Here is a 16022-nt window from a genome sequence, read left to right on the forward strand (position 1 = left end):
TTCTACTTCTGACCCTGGCCCTTTTGCATGCACTGCCTTGTACAGTTTTTAGGTATATTTTTGAATAGTTCTCAGGCCCCATCTCATTCACTGGACAGGATAGATATGTCTGGCTCTTGAACAAATGTTGTGAAATGGAGGAGATGGTCATCTGCTGCATTGTTGTAGGAACAAAAAGAATAATGTAGGAACAAAAGGAAAATGTTTGCTTGGACAAAAAGGGACCCTACTGAAAGTAGCAGAGGTTTCCCTCCTGACTGTTGCTACTGGCACAGGGTTCTTGAGCAAGCCTGAGACAAGTCACTTAAAACTTTCAAAACTTTTTATAGATGGCCACTAGTTGTAATGGCAGATGTTTTCAGCCTTTATTTCTACGTATATACTTCATTTCCCATCTGGATAGTTGAATAATATCTCCTTGCTTCATACTGACATTGAGAAGAGAAATTTGATAATGTCTTTGAGACACTTGGATAAACTCCCTCAGAAGCCCTCCACCACCCCCAAATGATGCGTTAATCTACAGTCCATAAGTTATTAAGTAGTGTGCAAGAAATAAGGTGAGAGGGGTAAAAAGCAAACGGTGACTATATACAGACCATTAGTTGTGCTATGACTAGTATAAATTTGGGATAATATAAGTACTCTGTGATAATATAATGAAGAGTGGTGTCTTAGTGGGTTGCATTATGAGGGAGCTGCATTAAAGTTGAATAGATAAATTTAACTTATCATGTGCTTACTTTCAAGTTTTCAACATTGTAAATGCAAGTTTAAGCATTTTTTGTAGGATTATAATCCATAAGCATGTGATCAAATAGACACATTGAGTTTTAAAGACCTGTAGATAGCATATGCTGCTGGAACATGGTCTTTCTCATGATCACCTAGTTTTTATATAAAAATCATTAACATTCTTTGTGAATAACAATAATGTGAATTTCAGTATTGGGGCATCAATAAAGAAACATATCAACAGGAACAATTTGTTTCAGTCATACTTTCCCTTTGGTTACCTAGTTCTGTGAGTTATTGTGCATGTCTGAGAAATAAAGAAAAAACTCACATCTGCCGCAACTCTTGCTGTTTTGGTCACAGAAGACACATCTATTGTTCTCTGGTGGTTCACAACCTGTGGTGCCAGTGGTCCACATGGGCCAACTCAAGCTCAGTGCGACAGTGCCTATAAGAACAGCAACGTGTCGGTGACAGTGGAGAAAGAGGGCAGGCTCCGAGGAGTGCAAGTCTGGAGAGTACCAGCCACAAACCGATACCGGTGGGTATCAGTGGTAAGGCAGCCACATTTAGCTACTTTTTGTTTGTGAAGCCTCCACAAGAGTAAGTGTAGGAGCATCTGTGCTGAGTGGGTGGATGGGGCAGTGAAGTAAGAGAGAAATAGGAGCTCTGGCTATAAGGATCTGTGTCTGTGAGCTACTGCAAAGCATGGAAGGGTGGAGCGGTGACTTAGGAGAAATCAGAACAGGAGTGACTGTGGGCATGTGGTCAAGTGGAAGTGCTGTCATCATTTCAGTCCTGAAGCCTTGGTCTTCTATATTTGGCTGTATCAACTGATGCTATTTGTTCCTGAAGTCTCTGTCTCCAGTGCTCTAGTTTAGAATTGCTCTATCCTCTTGAGCAGCCTCACCTACATGAGCCTCAGAGAACGAATAGCCATGAAATGTGGCAGCAGGGGAGCCTGCTCTGAAGCAATGACTGTTTGGAGGTGCAGTCTGGGGAGAGCTTGCAGATAGAGTTGCTTTGGAGATGACAATGTGAGATTCGTCTCTTTAACTGCTTCCTTTTTCTTCCAGGATTTCTGCCTATGGAGCAGCTGGGGGAAAGGGAGCCAAAAACCACAATAAGAGGTCCCACGGGGTCTTCATCTCGGCCACCTTCCAGCTGGAGAAAGATGAGCTGCTATACATCTTAGTGGGGCAGCAGGGGGAGGACGCCTGCCCTGGGGTGAGGGTTGCACAAGCACATGTGGGCAAAAACTTTGCACTTATGATGCAGTGGGTGGCTTGGAGTTTGATGATGAAAGATAAAAATCACAGAATTCAGCAATACAATCCAGTCAGGAGACTGAGAAGAACCAATAAACCAAGTTAGAAAGAATCTCAAAACAAATGTAAAGAACTCTGAAAAGAAAAACAATCCCAAAATGCACAAACAAATATGAAGCCCACAGGAACTTTGCTTTAAGCTCCTGGTGTTTGAACTAAGTTGTTCATCAGCTTTCTTCTGCTTATTTTAAGCAGGGAGCTAGTAGGCGAGAGTTGTGTGCTCCCTTTCTTACTTTTCCACAGCTTAGGTTTCTTTCTGTCTGCCAGGATTTCAGATGATTTACTGTTATTTATGGGGGCATCCAGCAGTGTTGTGGCTGCACTGTGTTGTGTACTCTCTAAGCTTAGAGACTGAGGCCTTGAATCTAAAGCCTATCAAAACCAGTGGGAATATTCCCACTAACTTCAGTGGCCCCTGGATTAGGTATTTGTAAAGACAAAAAAAAACCATGATGAGAAACAGAAACGGATGATGTGAATGCCTATATATGTGTCCTCTGATGCTAGACCCAATGATTTGAAAGTCCTTTTATCACTTAGGCTTAAAAGTTGCCTCTTTTCATCATGAATTCTTTGATGTTGCCTCTTTCCAGAAATGCGACCTGTCAGCTTGTGCCCAGGAATGAAGCTGTTTTGTCTTTTCCCCACAGATAGACTGCTGAGTTTTGGGATGCGTACACTATTGCTGTAGGCACTCAAAGTTACCCTTTACTTTGCCCAGAGCATATGATGCCTCATCCAGATACTGCAACAGATTCTCAAAGCAGCCTTTTTTCACTTTAGATAGTACAAGAATTGTATCTATCTAAATAAAACACACATTTGTGTATCTGCAGTTCCCTCTCAAGTGCACTCTCCAGGCTTAGGCCATAATCTGCAAAGCTGTCCATTATTCCCTCTCATTTCATGGCTTGTTCTCCAAATTGCAAAGTATAATCCAGCACTAACTAGCTCCCTTTGGCAGACTCTGTTGGAAAAGGCTGCCATTCATTTTTCCCACTTCCAAAGCCCAACTTCCTTTGGCTTTGGAAATCCTGCCGAATCTATATGTTGGGTAACTAATGTTTGTTTTACTTTCCCTGAAGAAATTCTGCAGTTTCAAACCTTCATTCTCTCTCCTTAGATTTAGCCCAGTTGCTTTTTCCTGGCCGTCATCTACATTGCCATCTTTTGTCCTCAGCTTTGAATGAGAGGACACAGTAAAACTGGCACCGCGCTTCTGGCCTAGATGTGTGACATGACCCACACAAGCAGGGATTTCACCTGCACTGAGACAACATAGCAATTTCTGAAATCATTCAGACTTCATCATCTGAGTGAAGCTGAGCAGATTTACAAAGTCATTGAAACTCGTGGAACTCAGTGTCACCACAACAAAAACAAAACCCAACAAAAAGACAATCAAACCAAACAAAACAACAAACAAACAAAAGAACAGCAAAAAACCCCTAAGATAGCCAAATAATCTTTGCTTTTTCAGCCTTTTCAATGTTCTCTAGCATTTAACAGGTATAGGGAGCTGAGACTCCAGATTTCTCTTCCAATATGTGTCAGTAGTTCACTCTTAACTATGTGCATCATCTCTTTCTGCTTTATGCTTTTATGGCCTTGAGAAATAGTTCATGAATACAGCAGTAAGGAAGTTCTGAGAATTAGTCCATAATTCAGCACATTCTAATGTTTGTGGGTATAAGAAGTTCTAAATATGCAAAATATTATATTATAGGAATAGTGAGTTATTGCTGTATTGCTTTGGGGTTTTTTTCTATGAGCACTTGTATTTTCACACCAAGTTTGCAAATCAGAGGTAAAAGACAAATACGTCCCTCAGCTGTTGGTCCTTGTAGAAGAGTTCATTTTCCACACAGATAACATATCCTGATCTTTGTATGCCTGATATACATCACAAACAATGAAATATTATTATATTGAGATACACAGAAACTCTCAATAGTTGGACTTGGCTGATATCTCGGTGTGTCTGCTTTCAGAGCAATCCTGAAACCCAGAATATCTGCTTAGGGGAGTCTTCTCTTATTGAAGAAGATTACAAAAAAAAAAAGGACCTGAAGGACTGGGCTGGAGGAGGTGGGGGCGGAGGAGGAGCAACCTACATCTTTAGAGTAAGTATTTCCCCTTTGCATCCTGCCTGAGCAGTGTCCAGCTGAACAACTAGCTTTCACTGTCAATCGTGGCAAATGATACTCTGTTCTTAAAAAAAGGTGATGAAAAAGTAGTCTACCTCTCCTGCCTCTCTTTGTCTTTTTGTATTTTTAATTTAAATTCTTTATCTCTTTTCATATTCTTAACCATACTTGTCACTGTCGCTAAGCTAGCTGAACTGGGTCCTCAGTTCTTGATAGCTCAGGCCTGGGAATCACACCAAGATGCCACTTTAATGCTGGCAGCAGTCCTACCAATAAAAACCAAACCCAAAACCCTAGTGTTCAGTTAAACAGTTATTTTTGTACACAGAAACACCATGTGAAACATTTTTGTAGTGCAGTTAGGAAACAATCAATAGCATTGCCCTGGCCTCAGGCCACTCTGCTTTGGGATTTTTTCATGCTTTTTGATGACTTTATGAGTTGACATATCCAAGGGATGTGAAGTTTTTCTGATGTTTAATGGGGGGTTTTCCAGCAGAAGGATGGGATTTTCGAACCTTTGCTCATCGCAGCAGGAGGAGGAGGAAAATCCTACCTGAAGGCTCAGGACAGCTCCCTGGATGACGTACCCCTGGAGCAATTTGAGAACAGCACTGCAGTACCTGGAGTCAGTGGCAGGACTGGGGCAGCAGGTGAGACACTCGGTCTAAACCAAATGGCTAAATGCACATGTTGTCTTGTAGGCACAAAGTGAGGGGCTTCTTTTTGATCTTTTGAAATTTTTCTGTGGCAGTAGTTGTTAGAAATATGCTGGTTGTCTATAAAAGATGTCTTCTCGTGTGTCAGCAGATAAAAGAGAATGCATAGGAGAGATGATAAGTGCTCCGTAGAGGCTGTTCCATAGGAGGGCTCCTCTCTTCTATGAAATGACTCAGTGAGAATGATGTTTGGGGGTGGAGCCCACTCCTCCACACTGTAACAATGGCCTTTCAAGTGAAGACTTTTCCCGTCTTATTCCGCTGAAGCCCTAACAACAAGAATTTTATTATGGGAATTATACCAGAAATAGAAGCTTATTTATAATCATGGCATGGCTCTGCCTAGAATCCACTCCTAAGAAACAAAAAAAATCCAGTGCTCTCCACCTCCTGCTGTAATAGCCTTAGAGAGGAGCCCCTAGATTGACATGAGGAAATCAAGTTTATTTTTATTTCCCTGGGAACTCACCATCTCACATGGCTGAAAGTCCTAAGCAGTTATCCCAAAGGCAAGTGGTGGGCTCCTTAATTCCCTAATGCAACTAAGAACTGGTGCTAGGCTGCTAGTTACGCAGCACATACCACAGGCTGTGCATTAGATTTCCACTTTGTTATCATCCGTGGCAACAAGGAGCTTGTCTGTATATTATCTTATTCATAAAGAAGAAATTAATAAGGGCCAGTCTCTGTCTCTTTTCCTCTGCTTGTCCTTCACTCACCTGTTCTTGTTTTGTTCTCTCACTCTGTGACTGTGAAGGTGGAGGTGGTGGCTGGCAAGATGAGACTCTCCTTCCTCAGGCTGGGAAGTCACTTCTGGAAGGTGGAGAAGGAGGTCAAGCTTGTCCCCAAGCACTAGCCAAGCTCCAGTGGGACACATCTGGTGGCTTTGGTGGGGGAGGAGGAGCTTGTACTTCTGGTGGCGGAGGCGGAGGCTACAGAGGTAGGTCTGCTGGAAGGATAGTCACGCTGTCTAATTTTATGCACTTCGGAGCAGCTGCAGTTAAGGGCTAGAGCTCTCAGTGCAGAGGTGCTCTGCTGCAGAAGGTGATTCACAGATACTTCACACTGAATGGTGTGAAACCTGACCTACTCTTCACCATCTTGTTTTAATTTGGGAAATCAAGGTTATAGAAGCATTCCTACATGATTAAGTATTTGGAAAGTGTGCTGAATCACCCCTTTGTTCATCCCCAATTTGCCCAGGGAAAATGTTCCATGTCTTTTTTTCTGTTTAGTGCAAATACATTTTCACCTTGCTGAACTGAGAAACCTACAGTGGAATAAGTCACTTCACTAGTGTGGGTACTGGCCTGGCTGTGTCAAGTGAACATTTATCTATCAAGGACATTTTACATATTAATATATCACTGGAAGGTTGCAGAGTGACTGCAGGTGAAAAGAGCCAGGAACGAATGCAGCCCTTCAGAGGTATCACATTTTTGCAGCATATAGCACTAATCAGCTGCCATACTCTTCTTTCCCCAGGGGGACATGCCTCTGATAGTGATGATATCACAGCTGGTGGGCAGGATGGCATCTCTTTTGTGAACCCCATTGGAGAGATCTTCTTGCATCCCCTGGCAGGTATAATATACTACTTTTTCCTCTTAGTTCTTCTTGTCCTCCTTTTTCCTTCTTCCTCTCTACTTCCTCTTTTCTGATCCCTCTCCTCCTGTCTTTGCTTTTTATGCATTTAATTCAGACATATTTCGCTCTGCAGGCCAGACCTTTGGCTCTGATTATTTGTTTAAATACAGCTGTAGTGCTCTGGGACCTTTTTCCTGTCAATCTCTAAGCCAGGAGGGACACCAGTCATCAAGTTCAACTATACATCCTCAGTCCCAGACATTTCCAGGTCAATTCACTTCAAGACCTCTCTGTTTGCCTGAGGCACCCAATACCTTCTTCCCTCCTGGCCCTCACCAGGTTTCTGATGTGTGTCCACACCATGTTGCGTTATTTGCTCTCCTGCAGAGAAGAAGTTGTAGGTGCTTGTTGGTGTGTTTGGTTTGGTTTGGTTTGGTTTGGTTTGATTTTTCCCTTATGGGAACAAGATGGGGAAAGCTGAACTAAGGCCACCTGTTGTGTCCGATTCCTTGTTCAGCCATGGAAAGTCACGGTGAGGTGGAGGTTCAGATCTATCTTAACTGCAGCCACTGCCACTCGGACAACTGTAAGCGGGACCCTGACACGAACCTGCCGGTCTGCCAATGTGAAATGGGGGCTGTGCTAGCCAATGACAATGTCACCTGCACTGGTAAGATGTGTGGTTTTACCCTGGTTGGATAAAGTCTGCATTCTTTGTATCATCTCTCCTCCTGTTTTTTTTGATGGTCAGTCCCCCACGTTACAGCTAGTGGCCCAGTGAACACAGTGTTATGAGAAATGTCAGTCAAACATAGGACTGAAAATTCCTGGTGTACTTTCCTACATGCTAAGCTGCATCTCTGTCACTGCCTCCAACGTTCAGGTTTGGATTAGGTAAAAGGTAAATATCTGTAAAGAGGCACAGTGTAAATTTCCTGAATGGGCACAGTGTATCAGATATTTAAGTGTAAATACCCGTCTGGTGTAACATACCAGCTACCACTGAGTTATTTAAGCCATAAATTACTTCCCTCCACAACAGTTTCCCCCTGTGCCTGTTCAGCTGATGCCTGGTATTCACTGTAATTTCCTGACACAGTCTTTTGGAACTACGAAGCATCAAGGCTGCAGAGAGTTTCAACTGATGAGTAGTGATGTTACCCATTAATAAAAATCTGAAGAATGGATAAGAAATCTGTGCTTTATCAGTTAGTTTTCTATTTTTACTTTTTTTATTTTTAAATTACTTAGGTATTTTTTCAACCTCCGGGGCTGTAGAGGGATTTGCAGTAATTTTTATAAGGTGGTTTGGCTGTGATCTCTGTATTGTTTTCTGAAATAGGAGCAACATGCAGAGGGATGCTTTACAGCACCTCTGGTTGTTTTCTGATTATCTCTATTTTTCTTTTTCCAGTGCCCCAGGGTCCTATCCCAGAGGGACACCTGCCTCTCCCACTCCTCCTCGCTGTGGTGGCTGTGATTGTGGTGCTTGGAATGATCCTCACTTGTGGCAGCCTATCTATCAGTAAGAAACACTCCTTATCACCCTTTGACTTGGCTTTTCGCAATTAAATTAAACAAAAGGAGACCATGCAGCCACACACTACTACTTTTAATACCTGGAGCCAGAGTGTTGTGGTCTCCCAGGTGGATGAGAGGGACAGGGAGAAAGAAGTGATAGAAAACATCTCCACCCCACAGGTAGGCACAGGCACGGTCTCAAAGGGTAAGAACTGCTCTCTCCTGGTATTTGCTACACAGAAAAGAGCTTGGGAAGCCCTCTTAGCAGGCATTTCTTTAGCAGCCACTGCTATATAGGCTGAAGTCACCGTCTGTAATTAAACATATAATTAACTCAGGGAGATGGTATGCTTTTTGGGACTCGATGCCAGAAAGGTGTTTTGGGAAGCAGCCTTTCCTCAACCAATGTGCAAAGAAGCTTAGGAAAACAAAGTTGCTCCCAGGTGATTAGGAGTCTACAGGAAGAAGACTCTTTGCATATCCAGCATTAAATCACTACAAAGCATGGAGAGGAGCATTTATAATTATGAAGTTGGTTTCTTTCTTTTCTATGTGGCCAGCATTGCCTTTTCTCTCCAGGTGTTGATCTTGTTTGTGCTTTTTTATTTGTCACCCATCCCCCAGTTTATCACCTTAAGAAGCAGCAGCTGGAAGGAGCCAGAGCACGACTGCAGAGCCCAGAATATAAACTGAGCAAAATCCGCACATCAGCCATCATGACAGATTACAACCCCAACTACTGCTTCGCAGGGAAGGCCGCCACTCTGAGCGAGCTGAAGGAGATCCCACGGAAGAACATCTCTCTGCTTCGGTAAGGCTCGCTGCATGGGTTGTTCTCTGGCATAGGAGACAAAAGGCAGCCTGAAGCAAAGGCGGAGGTAGGGCTCACATGCTTGTTTTACTCATCATCAAGGATCCAGGACAAGAAAACAAGGGCCACCTCTCTGACTAACTGGGAAGCACCTGGTCCAAGCCAGCCAAAATACAATGGATGTGACACTTACTGTGTTCTCAAAGATATTTTGATCCCATAATGTTCTCAAGCAGAAGTATAAGTTCATGAGTCTCCTGTTCCATGTTCCCACACAGAGCAGGGTATTTCACCTCTGTGTTTTTATGTGATGTCCTGGATTACACTTCCCACCTGGCTGTAACTCCCCTCTAAATCTATAGCAGTGTTTTTTTTCCAGTATTACCTGTCACAAGGAAATGTCCTGTCACAAGGAAATACATGCTAGATTGCTCTTTGGCTCCATACTATCCAGATGGTATTGATCAAAGCTACATAAACTTTAGAAGGAAAAACTTGATCATTCTTATATGCTGTCTTACACCATCTCCTGAAGCTACCTTATTCTGTTGTTCTCTGGTTCTTTCCTGCCTTGCTGTTGCCATCTTTGGTGATAGGGTCCCAGAACTGAATAGGTTGTTTTATTTGTTCAGAACCATAAGGATCCAACTTCCCTGCTTTAGTGACAGTGGCAGAAAATACTGAGAAGTTATGTTTGAAAGGTTTGAGATGAAAACAAAGCTCTCTTGTTGATGCCATCTCTTACAGCAGATTCTATTCCTGTTCTTGGACAGGATGAAAATAAGAGCTCAGCCAATGCTGGATCCAGGGGCATAGCAACATCTGTTCTCTCTCCTTTTTTTCTTCCAGGGCGCTAGGACATGGTGCATTTGGGGAGGTTTATGAGGGAACTGTGGTAGGCATTGCAGGTGATCCCAACCCTCTTCAAGTAGCTATCAAGGTCAGTGCACACAGATTTTTTATACACCAATAATTACCCATAAAAGCTATATTATCTTATTACTGTTCCAGTTGGATATCCATGTTCATCACATGCATAATGGCATATGTATGTGTGTGATGCTGGCCTCCATACATTGCTGCACCTGGGAATGATAAACTTTGATTTTTAAGCTGTATGGTACAAGCAGCAGGTTGAAAGCAAAGCTTCTGTCTGGTCTGCCACATGCCTAATGGCTCTAAGTTGTGATCTAACTAGGAGGAGAATCTAAAAAGGACTGTCTTGTAAGCTCCATTCCTGTTACTCAGGAGAGACAGAATCAGTGCCCTCAGATGGGAAATTGTGTGAATTAGTGACCTGGAGATTGTATAATACAATTAGTTGAAATAAAAGAACAAATTCTAAATCAACATAAATAAATACAGCTTCCTTGAAATCAACACAGAACAGTCAGTTCACTGCAGAAGAGAATCTACCACAATTTTTTTTTGCAACAATGATTTAGAGATCTGAGTAGCCAAGAAAAAAAGAAACTTAAGGGAAAAATAATAGCAACAAACAGACACTTTGGGGATATTGCAGACTAGAACAGGATTTCTAAATCTTGTACAAAGAAAAGAAAGCCCTGTCAAAAATTATCATGAAACATTTATGTGACAGCAAACAGTAAACATTTATAGTAATGCTGATACATTATTATTTCTGCATTTCAGCAGTTTTGACTGCTTTCTCCTACATTTTTCACGTGACATTACTGTATTTTTTCTCAGTTACATTTCCTTTATACTGAGAGTAATGTTTGTCTACCATATGTAAAACTTTCAGGTAGTCACTTAATATTGCACAGCTTTAAATATATGCTGCTGTGAATATATGTTGTGATATCATACTAATTTCTATGTCATTAATGGCAGGTGATAACAGGCTCTTTTTCTGTGAAATTACTGCTGTTGGTTCAGGATTTGTCACTACTCAGCCCTGAAGTTAGGGATGCTCATAGCCTGCTTTAGTTCCTTTATAAGCTTGTGACTCAGATAATCAAATCTACTTCTATGAGTTCAGCCCAAAATGTGGTCTTTGTTAATAAAAATAATTTCTATTGTTATTTCTCCTGTCTTTCAAAACATTCTAGTTTGTTTTTTTTTTTTTCTTTTTGCTTTGCTGGTCATCTAAATGTTCTCAGTTCTTTGATGGGATGGTCCTCACTGTCTTTACCTCTCAACAGACCCTGCCAGAAGTCTGCTCTGAGCAGGATGAGATGGATTTCCTGATGGAAGCATTGATTATCAGGTATAGTTTAAGGTTTTTGTACTGATGGTGGGCAGGGGGAAAAAAGTGATGCAGGTAATAAGAATCATTAATTCACCTGCCTGAGTTTGGAAAAGAAATCCAGCCTTATTTTTCACCAGATGGCATTTTAGTAGCATATGAGTTACTGATTTCAGCTACTTATTCATCTCAAACAAAGTAAGCGAGGTTCTTTTGTTGCACATCTGTTGCGGTTTAATTCCAGTAGGCAACTCAGCCCCACAAAGCAGTGGGATGGGGAGAGAATCAGAAGGGCAAGAAAACTCATGGGTTGAGATAAAACAGCCCAATAGGTAAAGCAAAATCTGTGTGTGCAAGCAAAGCAACATAAAGAATTAATGCCTTCATCACACATAACAGTGACTTGGGAAGACAAATACCAAACTCTGAATGTCATCCCCTTCCTCCTCCTTCCCTCAGCTTTTATTGCTGAGCATGAGGTCACGTGGTGTGCAATATCCCTTTGGCCAGTTGGGGTCAGCTCTCCTGGCCATGTCACCTCCCAGCTTCTTGTGCACCCCTGGCCCCCTCGCTGGTGGGGTGGTGTGAGAAGCCTTAACGCTGTGTAAGCACTGCTCAACAATCGCTAAAATATCAATGTGTTACCAACACTGTTTTGATCACAAATCCAAACCAGAGCACCACATGAGTTACTGTGAAGAAAATTAACTCTATCCTACCCATAACCCGTATACCTGAACAAAAAATTCTGCTGGTTGGTTGTGCTGGTTCAGAGGAGGAAAAAGGCACAACATTTTTGTACAAACACATTCTGTGTTTGAAATGTTTTCCTTTTCAAAGAATCCCGTTGCCCCTTTTACTAAGTATAAGTCATATCCTGAAGTCCTTGCTAAAATTTTCGAAGATAAAATGGAAAGCAATAGAAAAGCTAAAGATTAGAGCCACCTGTGCAGTGACTCAGAAGTTCGGCCTCTGCAAAACCAGCACCAAGGTGATACAACACAGCCTGTGTGCCAAGGAGGTGAGGTTTTAGGCTTGGATGCTGAGGCTCAAACTAGATTATCTCTTGCAAATAAGAGTTTTAGAAGAGCAGGTTTGTCAGCTGAAGAAGGAGAAAGTGTGGAAAGCTTTTCCCATTGTGACTTTTAGTTAGTAGCTGAGTGTATGCACAGCCATTTTGCCTTTCCTATCTGTAGAACTGTTTGCCATAAGTAAGCTCTTTTTGTAGTGAAGGTCCTGGGCTTTTACCCTTTCTTTGCCCAAAAGTAGCTCAAACACTCTGAAACCTCTGTGGGGATAAGGTAGCGAATATGGCTCTGTGTGTGTAGCTTGCACAGATAGAACACAGCCCTCCTCCAAGCGTGGCCACTTTTCTTAGATGTCTGCTGGCTTTTGGTGTCTTTGCAAGCTTTACAGATCATTTATAAGGTCTTGTGTGCATGACCTAGTGACAGTGAACTATGAGATCTATAAAACCTGCCCAGACAATATAACAGACAGCCATTCCTATTACCACCTGCACTTTAAGTATTCCAGTCTTGGAATTTACTTCATTAACTCAAATCCATAACCTTAAAATGATAGCATAGTCAAGGGTGACTTTAAAATAATAGTATAGTCGGGTTTTATTGTAAGTGGTTAGAATTTATGCAGTTCTAATCTGTGCATCACAAAGTTCTTCTTCTCATTGTCTGGCCCAGCTCATACATGGATGCTGTTTTTCTGCTATTAAAGCATGAATCTCATGACATAGTGTCACTTCCTAAGGTCTGCAAGAACTTTGGCAGCTGAATAGGAGGTAACACTGATGTATGCTTTTTTTCAGTTTCAATCAATTACAGAATACTTTGATTCATTTAGTAGCACGACTCTTTCTCTTCCTCAGCTTCCTTTCCATTTTTAGCTCCTGTATTATGCAGGTATTCACTGTCCAATGGAAGATGCTGTTTTTGAATGGCTGAGTCTTACTGAGCTTCTTGACAATCTCAGCTTTCTTTTGTAAACGGTGGAATGCCATCACATAAGCAGCTGCTGCAGTAGGTATTAGCTGAGCCCCTCTTTGGCAGACTAGATACTGAACTGAGTCCACCAAACCAGACAGCAGTATATTTGTAATATCCAATGCTGAATTAAAATCCCAACCAGTCAGGATTTTGTTTCACAAACACCAATAATATTTGCATATTTGAAGTCCTTACCTTTTTTTTAACTCTCACACCACCCCTGTCTTTCAGTCAATGTGTCCATTAAATTTTCTCTTCACAGACAGAATGCTTTACTTTATTTCAGGTTTTCATACCTTCTGTTGAAAGCTTTTCATGGATAAAGGCAGGCATAACCCTGATCTTTGGGTTATCATAATCAGAGAGGCATTTTGATGTGGCTGAAGTAGGAATTTGCTTGATAACTTGCACTGCATCAGAATTTGCTTCAATCCAGGTTGTCAAAGCTCAAGGCACAGCGAGTGTGATGGATGTTGGCCAGGTACTGATGCTGTCTTTCTCTTCCATGTTGCTGTGATCTTGGCTTTCAGTAAGTTCAATCACCAAAATATCGTGCAGTGCATCGGTGTTAGCCTGCAGACGCTGCCTCGCTTCATTCTGCTTGAGCTCATGGCTGGAGGAGATATGAAGAGCTTTCTTCGGCAGAATCGACCCAGGGCGGTGAGATAACTTCCATGATATGCTTCTGTTTTATTTTAGTACAACTGTTTTTATGAACTGGATAATGGCACTGAAATCAAGCTGCTCTGTGTACATTTCCCAGCTCCTACAAAATTCTGGGTACGTATCTGTTTGCTTGATGTAAGCAGGTGTCAGTGAGAGAAAATGAAAGCAGTGCCAGAACTCCAGTCTATTAGTAACTGAGAAGGAAAGAGTAAAAATCCTGTCCTGCCATTCCAGAGTTCTCTGTCAACTGGATTACAAATTAAGTGGCTTTCTTTCCTCAATGTTTGCCTTGCTTTCTCTGCACTGTGATGGTGTGTGAGGAGCTGAAGTTATAACACTGATATGCAGTAGTGGGAGTTTGTAGCTCTAGGTCCTCAGCAGGTGTGCATCAGCACCGTATAAAGATGCACAAATTTATACTAGTTGAAGAGCTGAGCCTGCTTGTGACACTGTGATAAGGATCTAAATCAGTGCAAATGAAATTATCAAGTAAAACATTTCGTTTAAAAAAACCCCACCTTTATAAAAAGTTGTCATGAGTGGTTTTGAAGATTCTCTGATTTCTAATACCATGTTGATACCAACCAAGAACAGTGAATATTTGGAATTAATTAGTTTCAATGTTCTTATAATAAACAGCTGATTCAAGATAAGTGTTCTTGCTTCTTAACTATGATCTTAGGCACCTTTGTTACATAAGTATATATCTCTGCTTGAGTGGAGACTTCAAGAAAAAGAAGAGTTAGGCCTGATTCTGTGTTATTTCTTGTTGTATTGAGGTGCCTATGTTGGCTGCCTACAGGGGCAGGAGGGGGCTGACTGGTGCCTCATGTACTCCTACACCACATGATGCAGCTGCAGAGCTTCTCCCACACACACACATACACCCCAAATAGTTCTGACAATATAGCTTAGTGTGTGTATACTCCTATGCTGGAGTTAACATGTTGTTAAAAGATCAAGCTTAATCTCTTCCTTATACAGGAGTAAATATACTAATTAAATGCACTTACAGTGGTATAACAGCACCCAGATAGAGGAGTCTGTGTATCTTTATTTTTGGAATATATAGTGAAACTGGTACGACTTCTTTGAGTAGATAAAGTCTGTGGGCAGCAGAGAATAATAAATACTCTTATTTGAATATTATGTATAGTTGTAATATAAAGAACAGTTATTTTTAAAAATCATGTGAATACAAACCTGCTGCTGTATTAGCTGTTAAGTTAGCAGACAGCAAACACAATAGCTGAAGTCCCCTTAGTACTCAAAAAAATGTCCCACTTTTCTGCTTTTCAGCTTTTCTGAAAACAGAACTAGCCCCGTCATTAGTGTATTTCATGACAAGTTTCCCTGGCTGCAGAGAAAATCATGTCCATCACAGTCTTCTGACAGAGGCGTAGCAGAGCAGTGAGGAGGTCTGGCAGTCTGTGGTTCTATTTCTCCTCCTTGCTCTTCATTTCCTCTCCAGAAATGCCTATTTTATAACTATAATAATTCTCCCTGGCAGATATCCAAGAACTTTGTACAATAATTTACCTAGCCAATAAAAATAGTGCTCAATGGCTGTAGTGTATGTTATGTGGTTTGAGCATGAGAAATTACAGTGATAACAGCATCCAGAAACAAAAGCAGAAACAAAAAATGATTTATTTGATATCTCTTGGGCTTTCGATCAGCATTGTAGTAGTTTTTCCCCAGCCTTCCCAAGAGCAATACAGAAGTTCCTGGAGAAACAGCAAGGAAATTTCCCCATGGGGAAATAAATGACAGGATGAAAATAAGCAGGGCTCCGGGAGAAAGACTTCTTTATTGTTCTGGGTTAGGGAAGTGCAGATAGTGAAGGGCAAGTGCCAGTCCCGGTGTCCTCTGGTAAAGTGTCCCTTTTTTGCATGCGGGTCCTGAGGGTCATCTGTCCTTCCGCAGGAGCGGATAAGTTGATGAATGCTGACTGCTGGTACAGAGATGTGCACTTGTGCATTTTTGCTCTGTCTCTGAGTTCATGGGCTAATTTCTGTTGATAATTCATTAACTCTTTAAAAGTGGGTGGGTTTTTTTTCTCTCCCATCTTATCTTTTAAATCTGCCTGTCGTTTGATTTCTCAAAGTCCAACACCAACAGGGAATCATTCTCTCCCATTCCCTTTAACACGCTGTTCAGGCCAGGCCATAAATCTCTCACCAGCTTGCAGTCTTGCAATGTGCTCAAGAGAAGTGAAGTATTCTGAAAGTTTTTGGCTTAAATAAGAGTTCACGCATTTTCTGACTCTACTGTGATCTACTTATGTTTCTCTTTG

The 16022-nt window shown here is 41.7% G+C and overlaps 1 protein-coding gene across 1 annotated transcript in view; it reads left to right on the plus strand.

Annotated features, from left to right (window-relative positions):
- Positions 1-16022, plus strand: part of LTK (leukocyte receptor tyrosine kinase) — a gene marked incomplete at both ends in the record, with an annotated part of 94782 nt that overhangs the window by 71779 nt on the left and 6981 nt on the right. Inside the window, 12 exons of the mRNA XM_082058335.1 lie at positions 1099-1276; positions 1812-1962; positions 4055-4186; positions 4707-4863; positions 5687-5869; positions 6415-6513; positions 7034-7186; positions 7931-8041; positions 8662-8848; positions 9698-9788; positions 11014-11078; positions 13591-13720. Of these exons, the coding sequence (XP_081914461.1) occupies positions 1099-1276; positions 1812-1962; positions 4055-4186; positions 4707-4863; positions 5687-5869; positions 6415-6513; positions 7034-7186; positions 7931-8041; positions 8662-8848; positions 9698-9788; positions 11014-11078; positions 13591-13720 (1637 nt within the window). The remainder of the gene's footprint in view (positions 1-1098; positions 1277-1811; positions 1963-4054; positions 4187-4706; positions 4864-5686; positions 5870-6414; positions 6514-7033; positions 7187-7930; positions 8042-8661; positions 8849-9697; positions 9789-11013; positions 11079-13590; positions 13721-16022) is intronic.

Source organism: Streptopelia decaocto, assembly GCF_964273445.1.
Source record: "Streptopelia decaocto genome assembly, chromosome: 7".
In the NCBI taxonomy this organism is placed as follows: Eukaryota; Metazoa; Chordata; class Aves; order Columbiformes; family Columbidae; genus Streptopelia; species Streptopelia decaocto.